Genomic DNA, 18,321 nt, shown 5'->3' with positions numbered 1-18,321 from the left:
GGTATATGGGGCTGGCGCCCTACCTGCCCAGAGATTTCAACATTAAAAATGAAAGCTCACCACTGCAGGATTTACCAGGTAGCAAAAGTCACTGTATTCCTGGGCTCATACACATGGCTAACTGAGATGGAAGAGAAAGGACACCAAGGCTGCCAGGACACTGAGCGGCCAGGCGAGGGAGGTGAAGGCTGAGAGGGGTGCTGGGAGGGAGTCCACCAGGCAAAACACTGGGTTCTGCACAGGAGAGTGGAGGCTGTCCCCACATCCAGGCTTAAGTGGTAATAAATTTTCCTTTTCTTTCTTCTGGCTTCTTCCTTCTACCCTTTACTTCTCTGAATGATCTAGTTTGTTTCATTATTTCCCAAAGTTCAGAGTTCCAAGCATCAATCAGGGAACACCGTCCCCATTGTGGTTCATGTGAATGACACTACTTGGACTTGTGCAGTGCACAACCTGCACAGCAATATGGGGTGGTCACGGCCACTGAAATCCAAGAGTGAAATATTCTGAAATAATATAAACGTGCATTTACACATCCAAGACTATTTTAATAAAATATTTTGTGGTTCTGAATTTACAGTTATTTTATGCAAATTATTAATAAAATCTGTGATGATACATATATACACAAGCAAGGGTATTGTCTATGGAATTTTTATAACAGAAAAATGAAAACAAATGTCTATTAATATGGTACTGGTTATATAAATTATAGCAGATCCATGCAGCTGTAAAAAAGAGGAACATACTTTATGTACTAATATGGAAATATTGCCAACATACACTGTTAAATAGGTAGAAAACAATGAGCTCTGTATGCTATCATTTTTGGAAAGGAGAGGGAAATGGAATGTACGTATAATATTTGCTTGTACGTAAACTATCCCTCAAAATACACAAGTTAAGTATAGTAGTTACCAATGGTATAGTACCGCATGGCCATGAAGCTGACTACTACTGGGGAATTGGGTATATAAATGAGATAGGAGAATTTCCTTTATATATATTATTTATCAAGTTAAATTTCCAACCATGGAAATACATTCCATGTACATTCCTGAGCTACAGAAATTAGAGGACTACCCGCTCCTTCCCAGACTCTACTGCAGCTGGGGATTGAGAAAAAGTTTCTACAAACCGGATGTACTTTGAAGGAATATACGGAGTGGGAGATGGAAGTGGGTGAATACTATCTTCCCGCTGCTTCGGGCTGTGGTTGCTGGCCACTAAGTCTGTGGGTGCTGAGAGGCAAATGTGACGCGGGTGGTGGCAACAGGACATTTTGTTCCCTTGCTGGGTCACCAGCTCCTGTGTGCTGCCATAAGGCAGTGCCTTGTGGCTACCTCCTGGCATCTCCATATCTCATGCAGACAGCAGCTGCTTCCTGTTCCCACGTGCTGGTCCCTGGATCGCAGCCGTGGTGTGTTTTTATCTCAAGAGCTCCACTTGCAGCCTTCTGACTCCCTGAACTCCTGCTTAAGGCACAGGTTGTAGCTCCCCTGGCAGGTCGGTGCTCGAGGTTGTTCTGGTGCCCTTGGCATTCATTTCTGGACACCAAGGAGTTCACTCTTCTCACCCTTCCCGAAGGTTCCACAGGCTTCAGTTTCTGATGTTACAGCCCTTTCTACTTAAAAGACCTACAAGGATTTCTAGTTCCTACAATAAGTCTGACTCATAAACTTATACATTAAAATTTAAATAAACATAAAAGTGAAAATCACTAAAAAGCATTCAATTCTCAAAAAAAGACTCCTTGAGCTGTGTACTACTGCAAAAAAAACTCTTGTTATCCTGGTAAGACATCAAGTATTTAATGAGTACTTACTGGCTAAGTAACAGATGAAGTGATTTAATAACTTACCTTGTCAGATTAGCAACGGATGTGTATGTGTGTATGTGTGAGGCTCTGTGTGTGTGCACACGCATGTGTGTGTACAGAGAGACAGACACAATCTGTTTCCAAGAAAATCCTAGGACCAGAAGACAGACTCAAATATTTCTTCTTCTTGCTTTTATTTAACTCAAAATAGCTAATAACATAAAAACATTGAAAAAATATCTCCAATGCTTGACTAGTCAGTTAATTTTGGTTGATGACACTTGATTATTCAGTCCTTGTTTCCAACGTGTCGTAACAGAATCTATCATGAAACATCTCTTTAACAGTTTACAGTAGGGTTTAAGCCTGTATATTTAGATCCAAATCAAAAAACCATGATGTAGTTATTAGTTTTGATTTTATACATTTTTCTCCTGCCAAGAAACTTATTACAACTATTAACCATAAATAGGCTAGTTATGAATTGGTTTTCGATGAAATGCCCACATACAGCATGTACACACAGTAGTATGTATGTGCGCACCCTTCAAAATATGAATGTCTATTCTGTACAGTGGAGTTATATCATAAACACATTTAACGTACATTAATTAAATCCATGAGGTCAGTAAAAAGGAACCGATAAGGAAAGTACCACACAATCCTGTGGCAATCCTACCTGCTTGGTGAGTGCAGGCCTTCGAGGAAACCCAGACAGGTGTCGCCCCACTGCTGGCCCTTCACTCATTGTCCTTTCACCTCTTCCTCCCCAGGGCAAGCATCTTGCCAGGCTGACTATGATTCTCGTGTTCAAAGGTACGTGCTTTTAATACAAAATGGCCCCTAAACAAACACTAACAACTTCATCTGGTCTTCAAATGAACAAAACACTCTTTTCTTCCAACACTGGAGTGAAAACCGGCTGCGGTTGCTGCACAGAATCCCGACATGGCGCCTTTCTGGGGGGCTTCCCAGGGTTATCCTAACAGCCCATTCTACCTTCTGTGCTGAGGTCAGAAGCTAATCCCCTGGATATGATGCCACTCCACTGTAATGTAAACTACAATGCCACAAGATTATCATTATAAGTTAATTTCCAGTTTCATTCCTTCCTCACATTCAGCTTAGTGTGTGTCTGTAACACTGTCCTGGTGCCGGCACTTCAGAATGCTACTGTTACCGGCTGAGAAAACTTCACGGTGAAAAGATTAGTGTGTCATTAAGATCTGAACGAAAAAGCTACCAAAGGTGATCAGTCTCAGTAGGATTCAGGTTATGATTTTCAATTAGCAAATGGTGCAAATGGAGCGGAGGGTGACTTTGTTTTGCGACCCCCGGTCCTCCCAGGAATCTGCCGTGGCTTCCTTTTCACAGGTTTCTAAGTTGGCAGCTACATTCTACTTCTTAAACACCTGGCCTTCACCTGCTCACTGCCCTGGTTCAGTTTCTATTTTTAAAAGCACCATTCTAATGGAAAGGTCCCTGCCCTGAATTAAGCTGGGACTGTGAATTTTACCACTAGCTAGACTGTTGTGTCATAGAGTTTAGGTTAATTTGGTAGGTATCGATTTCCTCGGCTGTGTCTTCGAAACTTGCCTCAGCTTCTTTGAGCCATGTAGGATTTCTACCTGGGCTGCAGATGCGGGTAAAATATCCCATGGAGCACTCCCTCGATAACCACATTCGGAAAATCTGGAAAACAAAAGGAAAAGCTGCTTTCCTTAACATGTCACAATAAAATATCATTGCATTTTGCAGAAGGTAACAAGGCCAGGCCCACGGCGGCACAGGAATCTGCCTCGGTGAGCACTCTGCCTTGTGCAGGAGAGCTATCAGTCATGCCGAGCTGGCCCACGGCCGCGGCACACACCCCGGGCGCTGCAGGAATGCACGGCCAGATTTGTAGCTTATTGATTTAAGGGATGTTCTAATGGTTAATGCTGCTAGGCCCCGGCTCTTTATCTGAATGTTTTCTCACAAGGAAGATGGATTACACTGGCAATTCAATTTCTAACAAAATCTCAATATACTTGAAGGAATTCCAAGATTTCTACTGGGAATACTTTGCTGCAGTTTTTCCACTGTGGTTTACAGCGGCGTTTAGTCCCAGTTGTCTCCACCATACTTGTTCTATTACACCAGCTTCTAGAGAGCAGTGAGATGGGGGCTGTCTTCTGAAATTAAAAGGGCAGATTTCTGACAGAAGCCATTCTGCTGAACCTGAAAACCAGCTACGTTATTATAGGAGATTAAAAAGAAAACCCCAAAATGCGGAGTATACGGTACCACATTCCAGTTATGAGAGCAGGTAAACCGTGAACGGGTTACTTCAACAGGAAGCAGTCTGTCTCCTGGCTCATAAGTTTAATTAATCTGCACATAGTTATATACAGGAATTCTGCTAAATCCAAGCATTTTAAATAAATATAGTATTATGTAAGAAAATTAAGTGGTGCGATATCTTAAGAACAAAATAACATGTTCATCTACTCCCTACAGAGAGCTTACTATGTAAAACCGCTAACAGAGCACTGGGCCTCACCAGAGAAGGCAGGAGGGCTCGCGGAGGTGCAGGCAGAGGGCGCTAACCAGGTGGGAAGTCTGTGGCAGGAGGGAGCCTGGCGACCTGGAGGGAGGCTAGTGTAGCAAGAGGAGCGTGGGTGAGGAGCTAGGGACAGGCACCAAGTCATGCCTGAGAAGAATGGACAGGAATTCTTCATCTGAAATGCAATGACAAGCTCTTAAAGGATTTTAAAGCAGACTGAGACAGGATGGAATTGTATTCTAAAAAGAAGATTCCAGCTGTCAACTGGACTAAGTTCAACATAGAGACAAGATAGGTTCAGAGTCTGCAGCAGTAGTTCAAGAGGGAAAAGATGGTGGCCTGAACACAATCCTGATGGTAGAAGGGAGGAAAGGTGGAGGGGTTTCAAGAACTAAAAGACATGACTGACTGACAGATCAGATGTGTCCGTGAGGGTAAAGGAGAGGTCAAGGATGCCCGCCGGGTTTCTGGCTCACATCACCAGGAGAAGGGGGGTGCAAGACCTGGGATGAGAGGAAAACTGAAGATGGCCCAGGTTTGGACCTGTTGAGTTTGAGGCAGTCTCGAGACTCAACAAATGGGAAGCCCAGTAACATCTGGGTGGGGTCATAAGTTTACCCCTGGGTCCTGGATCAGCCACTAGATAACAGTGTGACCTTAGGTGAGTTATTCAACTTCTCTGTGCCTCCCTCTCCTCAACTGGGAAACAGATTCCACAGTAATGCCTGCCTTGGAGCTGTGAAGATGAGGAGGGAGACAAAGTGCTAAGGTTCGGGCGTGGCCCAGTAAGTACCAGCTATTATTACAAACTAAATACTAATTACTGGAAATGTAACTAAGTAACAGCCTCAGTCCATGCCATGGAACACACTATATGCAAGTCAGGGAGACAAGCAAATGAACAAGTATGTTTTTATTTTTTATTTTTTAAAGAGGAAGGGCTCAGTGGCAGAGAGATGGCAGACTAGAGTCTAAAATGGCCAAGCTTCTCGACTGGCTCAGTCTTCCCCTTTTTATCTCCAGTCAAGATCCCAGCTCATGGGTACCTCTCTCATTTGTCAGTCTGAATCAAGCTGGAGAAGTGGGTTCCCGCTTTTACAGAACCCTGGGCTTTTACAGACATGGAAGCAAGCCTTAGTTTCCAGATCCCAGGAAGTTCAGTTTCTATAAATTCCTAACAGCTGAGTCACCACGGGGGGGAGGGGGGGCACCTTGCAGCTGTGTCCTTGGGGCCTCCTTGAGGCCTCCTTGAGAAACAAAGTATGTTTAAAAACACCCCCAATACATGAGGACCCAGAGATTTTTGGTTGCTGATATCTGACTTCTTAGAGTTTACCTTTCCCCAACATGAAGTGACCCAGTTTTTCATAAAATATATCTTTAAAAGAGTACAATAGGTCTTACACCTGCATATTTCAAATCCAATCAAAAGCAATGATTTGGCTAATTTTAATCTTAAATGTATTTCTCCCACAAAGAAGTATATTAAAATCAATAGACAAAAATAGAACCATTGATTAATTTTCAATAAAATACCCAACAGAATATACGACAATGCAAGGAGCACACGTGCTTTTATCCTTTGCCATCCAAAATGTAAGTTTATCAGTGAAATTATTTCATAAGCATATTTAGCGGAAATGGATTTGATTAAGTAAGGTCAGCCAAAAAGGACAAAAAGGAAAATAACATTAAATACTATGAGTAATTTTGCAGCACTGGTAAATGTCCAGTGGTGATAAGGGAAGGGCAGGGGGAAAAAGAGCAGGGCTAGGGAGGGACAGGGGCGGGACGGTGAGGGAAGAGCCTGTGTGGAGGTGCTCTCCGGCAGGGCAGAGACAGCTGCCGGGAGGGTAGCTGGAGAAGGGCGGCTCAGAGGACAGAAAGTGAGTGCTAAGGCCCTGAAGGTGCTGTCTGCCAAGGGCTGAGCACATGCTCGATGCTGAGATTTAGAGGGTAAATATGAGAGAGAGAGAGAACAAGAGCAAGACAGTTTGTGACCATTACCATGAAGGAAACAAATAAGGCATTCTGATAAAAGTGACTGGGTAGGAGGGATTTTCTAACACTGTCTCCCAGCTAGGGAATAACAGTGAGGTGAGCAAGGCTTCGGCTTTTTCCCTCATCTGTTCCGTGCTACTTTAAGCTTTGGATTTTGGCCTCATCATATGCATGATTTAATCCAATGTCCGTTACTACCTGAACTACTCAGGAAACTATTCTTGCCTTTGATTCCCCTTAAAAGGTGACAAGAAGGAATGTGAGTCCAGGTAAGTTTTGTTGCTATTTTTGTTGGTTTTCATTTATTTAATAAACATCTGCTATAAACAGGTGGAGGGACTCACAGAGGCTATTTGAGAGGGAGAGGCCACAGAGCTCCCTGAAGCCATGGCACGAAGTGGGACACCTGGTAGAGCCGAGAGCCTCCGTGCTGAGGTGAGGAGGTTTAAGGGGGGGACACAGCAGGAGCCCTGGGGTCAAGGGGGAGAGGTTAGCACACCTGAGGCCCAGAAGGAATTCCAGCCTGGCTAGGGTAGAGTATGTGAGGGGGTTCCAGCTGAAACACAAGCCCAGAACAGGCCACAGAGGACTTTGGAAACCACAGTTAAGAGTCTGGGGCCCACAGGGGATGGTTGAAATGGAAATACAATATTGTGATTCTGTTGTATACCTGGGGAGTCACAACCAGAACAAGAAAGAGATTTGAAAGAAGCAGAGTGAGGAGAGGGCTGTGACAGCCTTCAGGCGAGCTGCCAGAGACTGGAGGGAAAGTGAGAAGGCCAAGGGGAGATGGAGATGGTGTTTGAAGGAGACGAGAGTGGTCAACACGTCTAGAGCTGAAGAGGGGCCAAGTGAGATGAGGCCTGAAAACATCCATAGCATTTGGCCACACTGAAGTCACTGGGACCTTGGCAAGAATTGTTTAGAATTTCCCAGAACATCTAAATAAAGGTAAAAACATACATGCTTTTCAATGTTAACAGAGTACTCTCCTAGGTGGCTCATGCCTGTAATCCTAGCACTCTGGGAGGCCGAGACCAGGGGTCTGCCTGAGCTCAGGAGTTTAAGACCAGCCTGAGCAAGTGTCAAACCCTGGGCGTGGTAGTGGGTGCCTGTAATCCCAGCTTCTCGGGAGGCTGAGGCAAGACAATCACTTGAGCCTGAGAGTTTGAGGTTGCTGCAAGCACAGCACTCTACCCAGAGCGACAAAGTGAGACTCTGTCTCAAAAAAGAAAAAAAAAAATTGAGAGTATTCTTCTCACTTCTGATATTAAAAGCTAAGAGGATCATGTTCAATTATTAGCATTTTCCAAGAAGATAGTATTTAATTGCCAGATGTTGTTTAAAAACAAACATTCCTGATTTTGTGGGGGTCAGTGTATCTGTGAAGATACTTCCACATTTAGGATCTCTGGAATAATAACCTGAACATCTTACTAAGAGGCATCATAACATAAAAATATAGTGAAAAATAAGGTTTCTCTCTGAATTAAATGTTAAATATTTACAAGAATATATCATTAGTATAACATAACCTGATCCATGAAACTGGGTTGGTCAAAATTCCAAGAAAATAGACTGGCTCGCCTATACCTGATCCCTTCTACCAAACCCGTGATTTCTGCTTACTTTCAAACAGGAATCCCCTTATCTTGCAAGTCTCCATCACGTTGCCACGCTACCAATGAATGACACCTACTTCTTACTCTTTCTAGCTCAAGACATTTATGTCTGACATTCCTTCCCAGAAATTTCCACCTGTTCTTTGTTACATGCCAGGTGCGTAGCACCCGGTAGGTGCTGACTAATAACCTGGAAAAAGTGGATTGAGGATCAAAAAATATCTTCTCTCTTCCATCAGATATCCTGGTTGTTCTTGTCTACCATGATCACTGCACCCTCTATATTTCTGCAGGAATTTCAAAAAGTTGCATGAAATATCTCCATTTTTAAAAGACAGTCCTTTACATGGCCTATTTAATCCAGACTAGGTTGCATCATGGATATGTGTTCCATATAACATTCTTCACTGCAGAGACATTATAGGACAAACACTATGACATCACACTCTTATACAGTCCAAGTATTTCTCTCTGATCAGGGTGTGAGGAAGGGTTTCCCGACAGAGGAGAGCTGTGTCCTTCCTAGCCAACCATCTTTATAGTAATAGCGAAGTGGGTGCTTTGAGTATTTGCATCCTTGTCTCAGAGAGCAGTCCCCCTTTTCTTGCCAGTGATTAGGCTTTATTATCAGAAATTAGGAGTGGTTTTGATGGGTCCTCTATGCATTGCTATCTTGTCGCTATGCTATGGATTGACTCTCAGACAGAAGGCTGAAAATTTACCATATATGGAGAGAACACAGTGGGAGAACTCAGGTAACAAAAGGGGTCCAGCCATCAGCCAACTGACGCTGGATGAGTCAGGGACCTCCCTGAGTCCTGATTTTCATATTCAGCCAATGATAATACCTGCTAGCCTAGTTTACAAGGTTGTTAAGACAATTAAATGAGATGTTGTCTGAGAATCCACTCACGAACAGCTGCACAGAGAACATTCTGAGAGAGGTTCAGAGGAATCGGAATTTCTTGGCACAAAGAAAGGACTTAGCCAAAATACTGCTCATAGTTATAGTTAAATTAATTAACTGTATTTAAAATATGCAACTTTTAAAAATACATAGTTGACCACAGACACATTGTAATCTAAACAGAAGCAGAGATACATCAGCAATGTATCTACACAGCTTTTGGAATGGGGCTTTTTAAAAAAGGGTTATTAACAGGGCTTTTTAAAAAAGGGTTAGAATCTCAAATTTGACTCCTGGCATCTGTAAAAAAACCAAGTAGAGGGCAAAATAATGCAACAAAAAAACTTAAAGACCTTACATACTTTCCCCCCTTATTACTCTAATTCAAAATAGACCAGTAAGAGAGAAAGAAAAATTACATTTCCTCCTGAAAGGCTGGCCCCAATTAAAATTCTAAATGTCTCTTACACCAAGAGCACTGGTTTATTGGCAGATTATTAAGCCCTGGACCAATGTCACTCTGTTAGACCTGTATTAAAAACGTGGTTTATGTGGTGCAGGGTCAGATCAGTAAAGAGCTGTTAGCAGATGACAGGTTTGATTACCGCTGGCTGCAGGCAAGACGTATGGATCCCTGAGGAACAGCAGCACGGGCTGGTGGGACAGTTTGCTGGAAAGGTCAAGAACAGTCATGTCAGCATCAGGGGACGACGGTAAACAGAAAACACTACAAACTAGCTTTGAGGGGATCAAACTGCTGTGCGGGGATGTCCGGAGGTTTATGTATCTAATGGTGTAGGTGGATAACAGAAAACAGAGTTAGAGGGAGCAGACTAGCTCTGCACTCACCTTCTGAACATTTCTTTGTGGGATATGGAGCAGATACAAAATCTAGGCAATAAATCATGGCTGCAAAGTGCTTTCTTAAAAAATCTTGTAATACGATTATGGATAAAACATTCTTATTACTCGTATGAAACAATGCAGGGCCCTAACCCCTCCCCTCCTAAGTATAACTGGTTACTCCTGTAAGACCCTATCAAATATTTATAATCTTAAAACCAATTTCCTAACAAAGGTTTTCAAGAAAAACCTGACCTGAAACACTTACACGACGGGTGATTAAACATTTAACAAAACCACTGTCCTGTTCCTGGTCAGTGTAACTCTGGATTGACTAGTATTAGTTCTTACCTTGACTCTTCAGATTCTGTCTCGTCGAAAGATCTAAAAATTTTTGTTAAGGGAAAGAAAAAGAAAAAAAACCACATCAGCTGGGTCAGTACTTATGCCAACAAAAATATAGTCAGTATCTTGGAACACTGAATTGTGAAACATTGAAAAAAAAAAAAAGAGTTGCGAGTTTTCACTGAGTCACACAATGACTGCTACACATACCCTGCCCTAAAGAATACTTAGATTGGGGTATTCTTTGATTTCCATTTTCCTGAAGATCACTTAAAAATCCTAATGTTTTCTTACTACTTTTGGGAGAAAAGATTTCACTGCCATTGCTAATATTTCTTCCAAAAACACGTGAACATGTAGGAGGCCGAGCCTCCCAGCATACGCACACAAGCAGGAGTAGAACACGCTGACCGTGAGGATTATTATAGTATGTGTGCTGCCGAGGGGGACGCATGAGTGAGGATTATTTAGTAAGTGAAGTGTACTCACTTCACTTATTTAGTGCTCTGGGATGAGTGGGACATCATGAGTAAACAGCGCTGGTGAGGAGTTGACGGGTGCTCACAGTAGATGGCCACACCCTCTGCCCTGCTTGGATTTTCAGAGCTTGTGATGACTTGACTTTCTGTATGTGGATTTATTATGCCACGGAAGCTGCCTCTGGGGCTAGTGGCTGGGCAAGTGGCTTGTTTCAGAGTAAAGCCTGCAGGTGGACTTTTCCTGATTGCTGGTGATATTATTAAACCTCTGGTTCCTCATAGACAGAATAGGATCTGCATTCCCGCCAGAAGTTCCTGAGGGAAGGCAGTGGAGGAAGGAGGCTCTTGTTGGAAGACCTGGTTCTGCCAGCTACGAGGCAAGACATCTCAGGAAGGGGCTACTAAGCCTCGGCCACTTGGCCAAGATGGGGACGAGGACTGCAGAGGAATTCCTCTGACCACAAGCAGGGGGCGAGCAAGTGCTGTCCCGACCCAAAGGAATGGGCATGGTCAGGCTGGCCCTTCTGACACCACCTTGGGTTATCTGTCAGGCCAATCAGTCACTGGACAGTAACTTCAAATATGCATACAATGTGTAAACCACATTCTTACCCACAACTTTCTGCCTTTGGTAGAGAGGGCAAGTGTCGCACGTTTAGAAAATCAAGAAACAGTTTGGGGAGTTCTTCATTTTCTAAAATGACAGCCTGTGAAAGCAGAAAACAGAATTAGAAACTGGAGTGAAAGTTTGCTAGGCGATCAATCAAACGAACTATTTCAAAAAGTCATAACCGTCCATCAAAGTTCTTGCCAGCAACACTCCTCACAATCAATATGAGGGGTGGTCCCCATGTCGCCCACCAAGAACTCAGGCTGTGCAGTGCTGGCAAATGCTGCATTTCATCTGTTTTTTCATTCAACCAGCACTTATAGATCACCTACAGCATGCCAGACCCGCGCTAGGGGACACGACAGTGGTCCCTGCCTTCCTGAAGAGTCTAAGCAGAGTGAAGATTTCAAAACCTGGAAACAGCAATAATACCACTAAGCTATATAAATCAAATTTTCCTTACTGAGTGATAAAGTGGTCTGGGGATGTGTGTGCACGTGACTCCACAGGATACCGCTACTGATTAGGAAATACCGTAAATGGTTTTTCCAACTGGAAGATTTAGCCAAAACCCCTCAGCTATCACCTGTTTCCGCCTTAGGATCAACTGACATTTATTGCCATTTGGACAGCTCCACTTACAGGGTCAGTAACACTTCCCTGCTAAGTGTAAATCAGTGTATATGCTGCAAAAAAATCTATAAAGTTCTTCCATCTAGAGGGCTTTTGCTAAATAGCTGGCATAATAGCATAACCATGTCAGTACTCAGAGAGCCAAATTATGGAATTTTAAGGAGAAGCTGATGGAGAACTATAGTCTGACCTTGCATCTATGTATTTTCAAAAATCTGCCAGTGTGTGTGAACGGATGGCTCATTTGCTGCTGCCCTCTCCCCTTTTTTTCTAAAGATAACATGAGAAAAACATCAAAAACTATATAATCTCTGAAATTAACATAACTATTCTTTTTTTTTTTTCAGTTTGGCCGGGGCTGAACCCACCACCCCCAGTATATGGGGCTGGCGCCCTACTCCTTGAGCCACAGGTGCCACCCAATGTAACTATTCTTAAGGGTCACATTTCATAACTTAACATGGGGTAAGTTTTGTCCAATGAGCACATGTTGTTGGAAGAACAAAGAGAATTGAATGGGACATGTCATTCATGCAGCCGATCAGGAATATTGTATAAGCTGAAGGGTACGGTCAAATGATCAGCATCTTCTACTTAGCTCCGTATGACGTCTCCCTTTTAGCCATAGTTTACGTACTGAATTGCCCCATTTCTCGCCAGATTTTGGAATAATGTCACTTGGGTCAGGACATACAATTGGGGTAGCTGAGTGGCTACCCACTCCTCCCAGGCTGCCCTTGATCTACACGTGTGCACAGCCCTCTTGCTGGTCTGTCCTAGGGAGGGTCATCTGGAGAGCCAGCTCTCTAGGGGGCTGCTAGTGTTCCCTATACAGCCCACTGTACCCACTAAAGCTTAAGGAATAAAAAGAGAAGCCATGCGGGGGTTATACACTATTCACTGAATAACCATTTACTGGGCATCTATTATGGTAGGCACTGGATATGGCAATGAGTATTACTGGTCCATTGGAACATGGGCTGGTGGAGAACACTAGTGATGAACAAGTAAATACACACACAAAACAACAACTTAAACTTGCCTTGGAATATAGTGACACAGCTACAGATCGCTCTCTACTATTTCCCTATCCACCAACCCCTCCTTCCCTCCCTCCCTGTGAGTGTATGTTTACTTTTCTCCTGATCATAAAAATTGAACAATAAAAAGTTTAAAAAATGAGAGAAACTAAACACCTCTGCCCAGAGGCATCATTTCATTACTATCTTAGTTCAATTTCCTGACATTGTTTCACTTTTATCTAAATTTTTACCTACCCAAGGGAATGTGCTGGGTGACCAAAGTTCGTGATTTCAGTGTCTAGAACTCAGAAAGTTCTAAGAATCATCATACACGTAAAACTCCAAGGTATTTTTGTTGTGATACAAGTTTTAATGATTACTGAGTTTTTCCTAGGTCTCTGCTTAATACTTACTTGAATAATAAAGCTTAATGTTGTAATAACTAGAGACCTGTTCCCCCCAGGCAATAGTTTTAATTATCTGTACAAGTGGTAGCTTTCAGATTAAAAAAAAAAAAATGGGGGAGGGATAACATTCTTATCTCCACCCCCACCTTTTTAAAATAAATTAAATCAATAACAAGTGTGGGACACTTTTAATGACCTGAACTACTTAATTTCCAGGATCTCTGGACATGTCATCCATCACGGCAGTATGGAGGGAGACATCTCTTGAGTGTTCAGGGGGTTACTTTGGTTTTATTAATGCAAGATTTAGGGAATTTTAACAAGGTGAACTGTTTATTTGCCTTGACAGATTGGCTTACAATGCACTGGCTACATCTACGGCATGATCATTAATGACAAAAGACAGGCAAAAAGCTGTTTACACTGCAACACAGGGACAGGAATTAATCCTGCTCAGCCTCCCCAAACAGAGTTCTCCAAATAGAAGATCACACTGGTTTAGGTAAAGTGTACTGGCAAAAAGGAATATAGAAAACTCCAGAAATCTATATTGATTTTTGCTAAATCTTCACTGAACATTCTCAAATAGTATTTTCCATAAAACGATGGCCAATATGTACTTTAGAATTTAGTTGTAAAGAAGGCAGCCCTGGGGGTTAGTTTAACCTTCAGTTTCGTGGACTGGACTATTTCCTAAACTCTCTTTTAAAAGCTTACCAAAAAAGAATTAACACTTCAGTCCAAACAGAGATGAAGGGTAACATAGTCGCATTTACCTGATTTCATGTACCATGAACAAGTTAAATGACTCATTAATTAGTGCAGAGATACAAAAGAGGAAATTAAATTAGTTCAACCAAATCTTTCTGTTCATAAACACGTGAGCTCATTCACGAGACGCCGGGCAGTGAAGTGGGGCCTCGTGACGCTCCATCTTCAGCTTCTTCCATTTCTTGCAAAGCTTTCGTGCAGGAGGAAATGCTCCTTCTTGAAGCTGCTCCCTGGATCACCCCACATACCTTGGACTCTCATCTGAAGCTCTTAATTTTTAAAAACAAACCACAGTTTTGAATATCAAGTCCTACTTCCCCCTGGTTTGAGATTGCTTATCTTCATTTCTGATTCATTTTCAACGGCATTTTCCTTCTTACAGAGGCTCTGTGGTGTAGATTGCATGTGGGCTTTAGAGAAAGACCTGGGCTTGATGCCTTCCCTGTCTTCTTTAAGGGGTTGTCGTGAGGATTAAATGAGAGGTCGCCAAGAGTCTCTGTCCTACGATTAGCATCAACAGATGTAAATGCTCTTTCCTTTGAGCACTTTTGTTGTATCACTCCCCAGCAACCTATTTCATTCACTTTGGAAGTTTAGATTATTGCCTCCCTGGTGAACAGAGCTTCTTAGCCCTCTAGAATTTCAGGGACCCTTTTGAAAATCATATAAAAGCTAAGTATGTTGGGTAGGGCATGGTGGCTCATGTCTGTAATCCCAGCACTCTGGGAGGACAAAGTAGGAGGATCATTTAAGGTCAGGAGTTCGAGACCAGCCTGAGCAAGAGTGAGACCCCCGTGTCTACTAAAAATAGAAAAATGAGCTAGGCATGGTGGCCTGTGGTTTTGTAGTCCCAGCTACTTAAGAGGCTAAAGCAGGAAGATCACTTGAGCCTAGGAGTTTGAGGTTGCTGTAAGCCAGACTAAGACCATGGCATTCTAGCCTGGAATATGGAGTGCAACTATGTATCTTAAAAAAATAAAAAACAACCTCCCCCCCAAAAAAATCCTGAGTATCTTGCTTGTTAGAAAGTACACACACATATATATCACTGTGCTCTCAGTGGCAGGAAGCTCACAAACTCCTGACAGTCCAGCTGAGGACACCTGATTTAGCTCAGATGTGGCAGCAACACTGCCAGGCCCACTTTGCTTTGGCCTGGAGCCGAGTGCATGGCTGGGTTGTGCTGTATGCCAGCTCCCCAGAGGACATGCTGGCCTGCTTGTACCGCTTTCTCCCTCTCTGTCAATCAGGGACCACCGGAGGGTGTGTTGCCTTGTCACTAGAATTTATTAATGCTCTCAGATCTGGGCTGAGATGGAATATCTGTCTGGCAGTGACACTACCATGGTAAAGGATTCCTTCTGATGAGATCAAAACCTATTTTCTGATGAGATCAAAACTAATTCTAGGAGGTCATTCATATTTATGGCTCCCGCGTTCTCTTTACATCATTAGATAATGCAATAACCAGTGGTGTGGTTCCCAAAATATTAGGGAAAATATGGTTTTTAACTCTACTGCTGCTGGGTCATAGCAGAGCTGGTGAATGAAGCAGCTACGTACCATACCCAGAACACAGGTGTGTTCTAAGCTGCAAGATGGCCCTGGTCCCAGGCTCCCTGCTGTCTGACTGACCACCTGATGACTCTGGGCCTGACTTCTGGTACTGTTCACCTTGTTCCTGGACGCAAATGGCACACACAGCCCAGCGACTACTTCAGGCAATAAAACATCAGAGTTCAAAATGAGCAGGACAAGTTAGAGAAAAAGCTGGAAATAAATCCCATGACATTTTACAGGTATATGTGGTGAGTGAAACACGGCAGGAGGCAGAATTATCCTTGCAAGTTGGAGAGAGGCTGTTTACAACAAGGGTGGGGGATCTCAAGAGGGACCAACCAAGGCGTCAAATAAGCTGAACAGTCCTCTCACCACACCTGCTGCAATCTTATCAAGCCCCCCATCCCAAAAGAGAAATAAGAATAAAACCTAGGAGGAGGTAGAGGCAAGCAATGAAAAGAAAAACTAAAAGATTTCAAAAACAGTTTCCAAAAGGAGGTCACGCAACAGAGGGTTCCAAGCATGGAGCGTGGTGGTGGAGGGACCAGGGAAGAGTGGATCTTCCATCTAACTTTCTGTTAAGAAAGATGGCGGCTGGTCAGCCTGTGCTTTCAAAGCTGCTGAAATGAGAAGAAAGTACTGTCATGCCCGCTGGAAAGGAGTCTATCTCTAAATGGAAGCCTGTACAATAAAATTAGCAAAATGTCACATGTATGGGAAGAGGTGGCATCAAAGAGCGTCTAAATACTCTGGGCTCTTTAATACACCTGCAGGTTAGAGATGCCAGAGAATTAACAGAAAAACGCACGAAGGATATTTCCGCCCAGCCTGTCACTTAGGATTATATGCAGACTAAAACACAGGTTATTAGTAAGATGCTCAAAGGAAATGAGGTTAAATCAAAGAACTGGACCAAGTGTGTGATATACTTATACTCAACTACGATAAATATTAAAAGTGGGCGATGGAGTGTATTTGGTAAAAAACAATTATTTTTCTTTATACCATGTTACTTTCATAAGAATAAGTGATTTCCCTTAAATAGACCAGATGTTCTTTCCAAAAGCCAAATGGAAAAAAATCTTATACTCTAGGAAAGCATTTATGAAAAATTGCCTGAATGGGGCAGAAAAACAACAGCATTGCTACCAGCAGCTCCTCTAAGCTCTATGTTTACTGCAGGAGAAATGTCTTTTTTATTGAAAAGGTGCAATTATCATCATGTAACACAAATCACAAAATCCCAATTTTTCTACCTTATCAGCTTTCTAAAATCATGTTCCCAAAGGACACCATTGATTAGTCGCACATGTTCTCTTTGTGACATCCCAAATACTTAATTGTCAGTTATCTTTTCTTCTTCAGTAAGTAAAATGTGGTCACAAAATTACAGAGGGACTTGTTCGGCCTTAACCTTCGCAAGACGCCATCATGCAGTAGAAAACACTGGTAAAATATCACAGGATAGTGCTGCCCGACAAGGGAGACATATAAACACCGTAATGATTTCCCACGAGTTTCCATTTTAGAAAATTGTCACGAAGGCGAGCATAAACGGTGACATATCTCCACCGAGGACACGGCGAAATCGAACGCTGGCATTCTAGTTAGGTCCAAACCTACCCGGCAGCCAATTATAACGGGAATGGAACGTCTTGTTGAAAACTTGGACAGGACCACTTGGCTAACCTTCCAAGATCACTGCACAAAGCTGTGTTGTTCTCACTGATTTGATTTTTTTATTCTCTTTTCAAAACATTACACACATACACGTTTCTTCTCATTGTCTATCAAGGTTGTTTTAAACTGTAGGGAACTTCTCTGTCACAAAAGCCAGGTTGCTGAACTAAGTCAGGGGTTTTACAAGAGTCCTTTGAGCTCGTTCCCCATTCTTTGTAGTCTGGTTTGAAATGCCCAATGGTTAGGGTGACAAAGTTCACCACAACAGGTTTTCCTCTCTTCACCAAGAAAGAGGCTTCTCACTGTATCTACTTCAGAGGTGCAGCTAAGAACTGGGAGGGAGAAAAATCAATACCTCCTCACTGCAGTAAGTGGGCCGCAGTGTCACTATCCTCTGGGACCCGAACCCACTAGCTCACAGATGCTTTGTGGTCCTGTCTTCTTCTTAGCCACTTCCCTGCACTTGGTCGCAATTTCACAAAATGAGCCTAAGTCAGGTTAGCAAAGGAACACTTTCTTTTTAAAAAGCCAGCAAATAAACAGATGCAAGAACCCACCACACTGTGCAACCTTCTTTTTTGCATGTGACTCCATGCCCAAGACACGTCTACCTGTGCCGCGGTAAAAACTGTAATGCTCGTGGAATTCAAACAGACATCTATTATGGTTTCACAGGGCTTTACAGACTATCTTGCAAGAAATCCACAGACCTGCACGAAAAGTTGAATGCTGAAAAGGGTTTATTTAAAACAGTAAAGAATATGTGGGAAAAAAACAATATAATGTGGTTGAACGTGATTTGAAACAAAGGAACATAATTTCTGATAACATGGCTAAAAGCATAAAAGGAACTAAAGAACAAAAGAAACTGGAAAATCAATCATCTTTGGATCAAAACTTATGCTCTGTGTTTTTCTGGAATATCTATTCATATAAAAACATTTATTCAGCAACTACTGAGCATAGCATGGTTCTAGAGATGCATCAGTTAGCCAAATAAACATGGTCCTACAGCAGTGCCCGTAGCCCAGTGGGTAGGGTGCCGGCCACATACACGGAGGCTGACAGGTTCAAACT

The 18,321-nt window shown here is 42.8% G+C and overlaps 1 protein-coding gene across 1 annotated transcript in view; it reads right to left on the bottom strand.

Moving 5' to 3' along the window:
* Window positions 1–2,650: 2,650 nt before the first annotated feature.
* Window positions 2,651–18,321, bottom strand: part of SNX24 (sorting nexin 24) — a 148,521-nt gene continuing 132,850 nt past the window's right edge. The window contains exons 4-7 of the mRNA XM_003799959.3: window positions 11,174–11,268; window positions 10,089–10,121; window positions 9,500–9,564; window positions 2,651–3,511 (exon numbers count right to left, since the gene is read on the bottom strand). Coding sequence (XP_003800007.1) covers window positions 3,444–3,511; window positions 9,500–9,564; window positions 10,089–10,121; window positions 11,174–11,268 — 261 coding nt within the window. The 3' untranslated portion in view covers window positions 2,651–3,443. The remainder of the gene's footprint in view (window positions 3,512–9,499; window positions 9,565–10,088; window positions 10,122–11,173; window positions 11,269–18,321) is intronic.

The sequence above is a fragment of the Otolemur garnettii genome, unplaced genomic scaffold, assembly GCF_000181295.1.
Source record: "Otolemur garnettii isolate 467f Iridium unplaced genomic scaffold, OtoGar3 scaffold00160, whole genome shotgun sequence".
Taxonomy (NCBI): Eukaryota; Metazoa; Chordata; class Mammalia; order Primates; family Galagidae; genus Otolemur; species Otolemur garnettii.
Note: the sequence above shows the minus strand (reverse complement) of the source record. Positions and strands in the feature narration are given on the sequence as shown.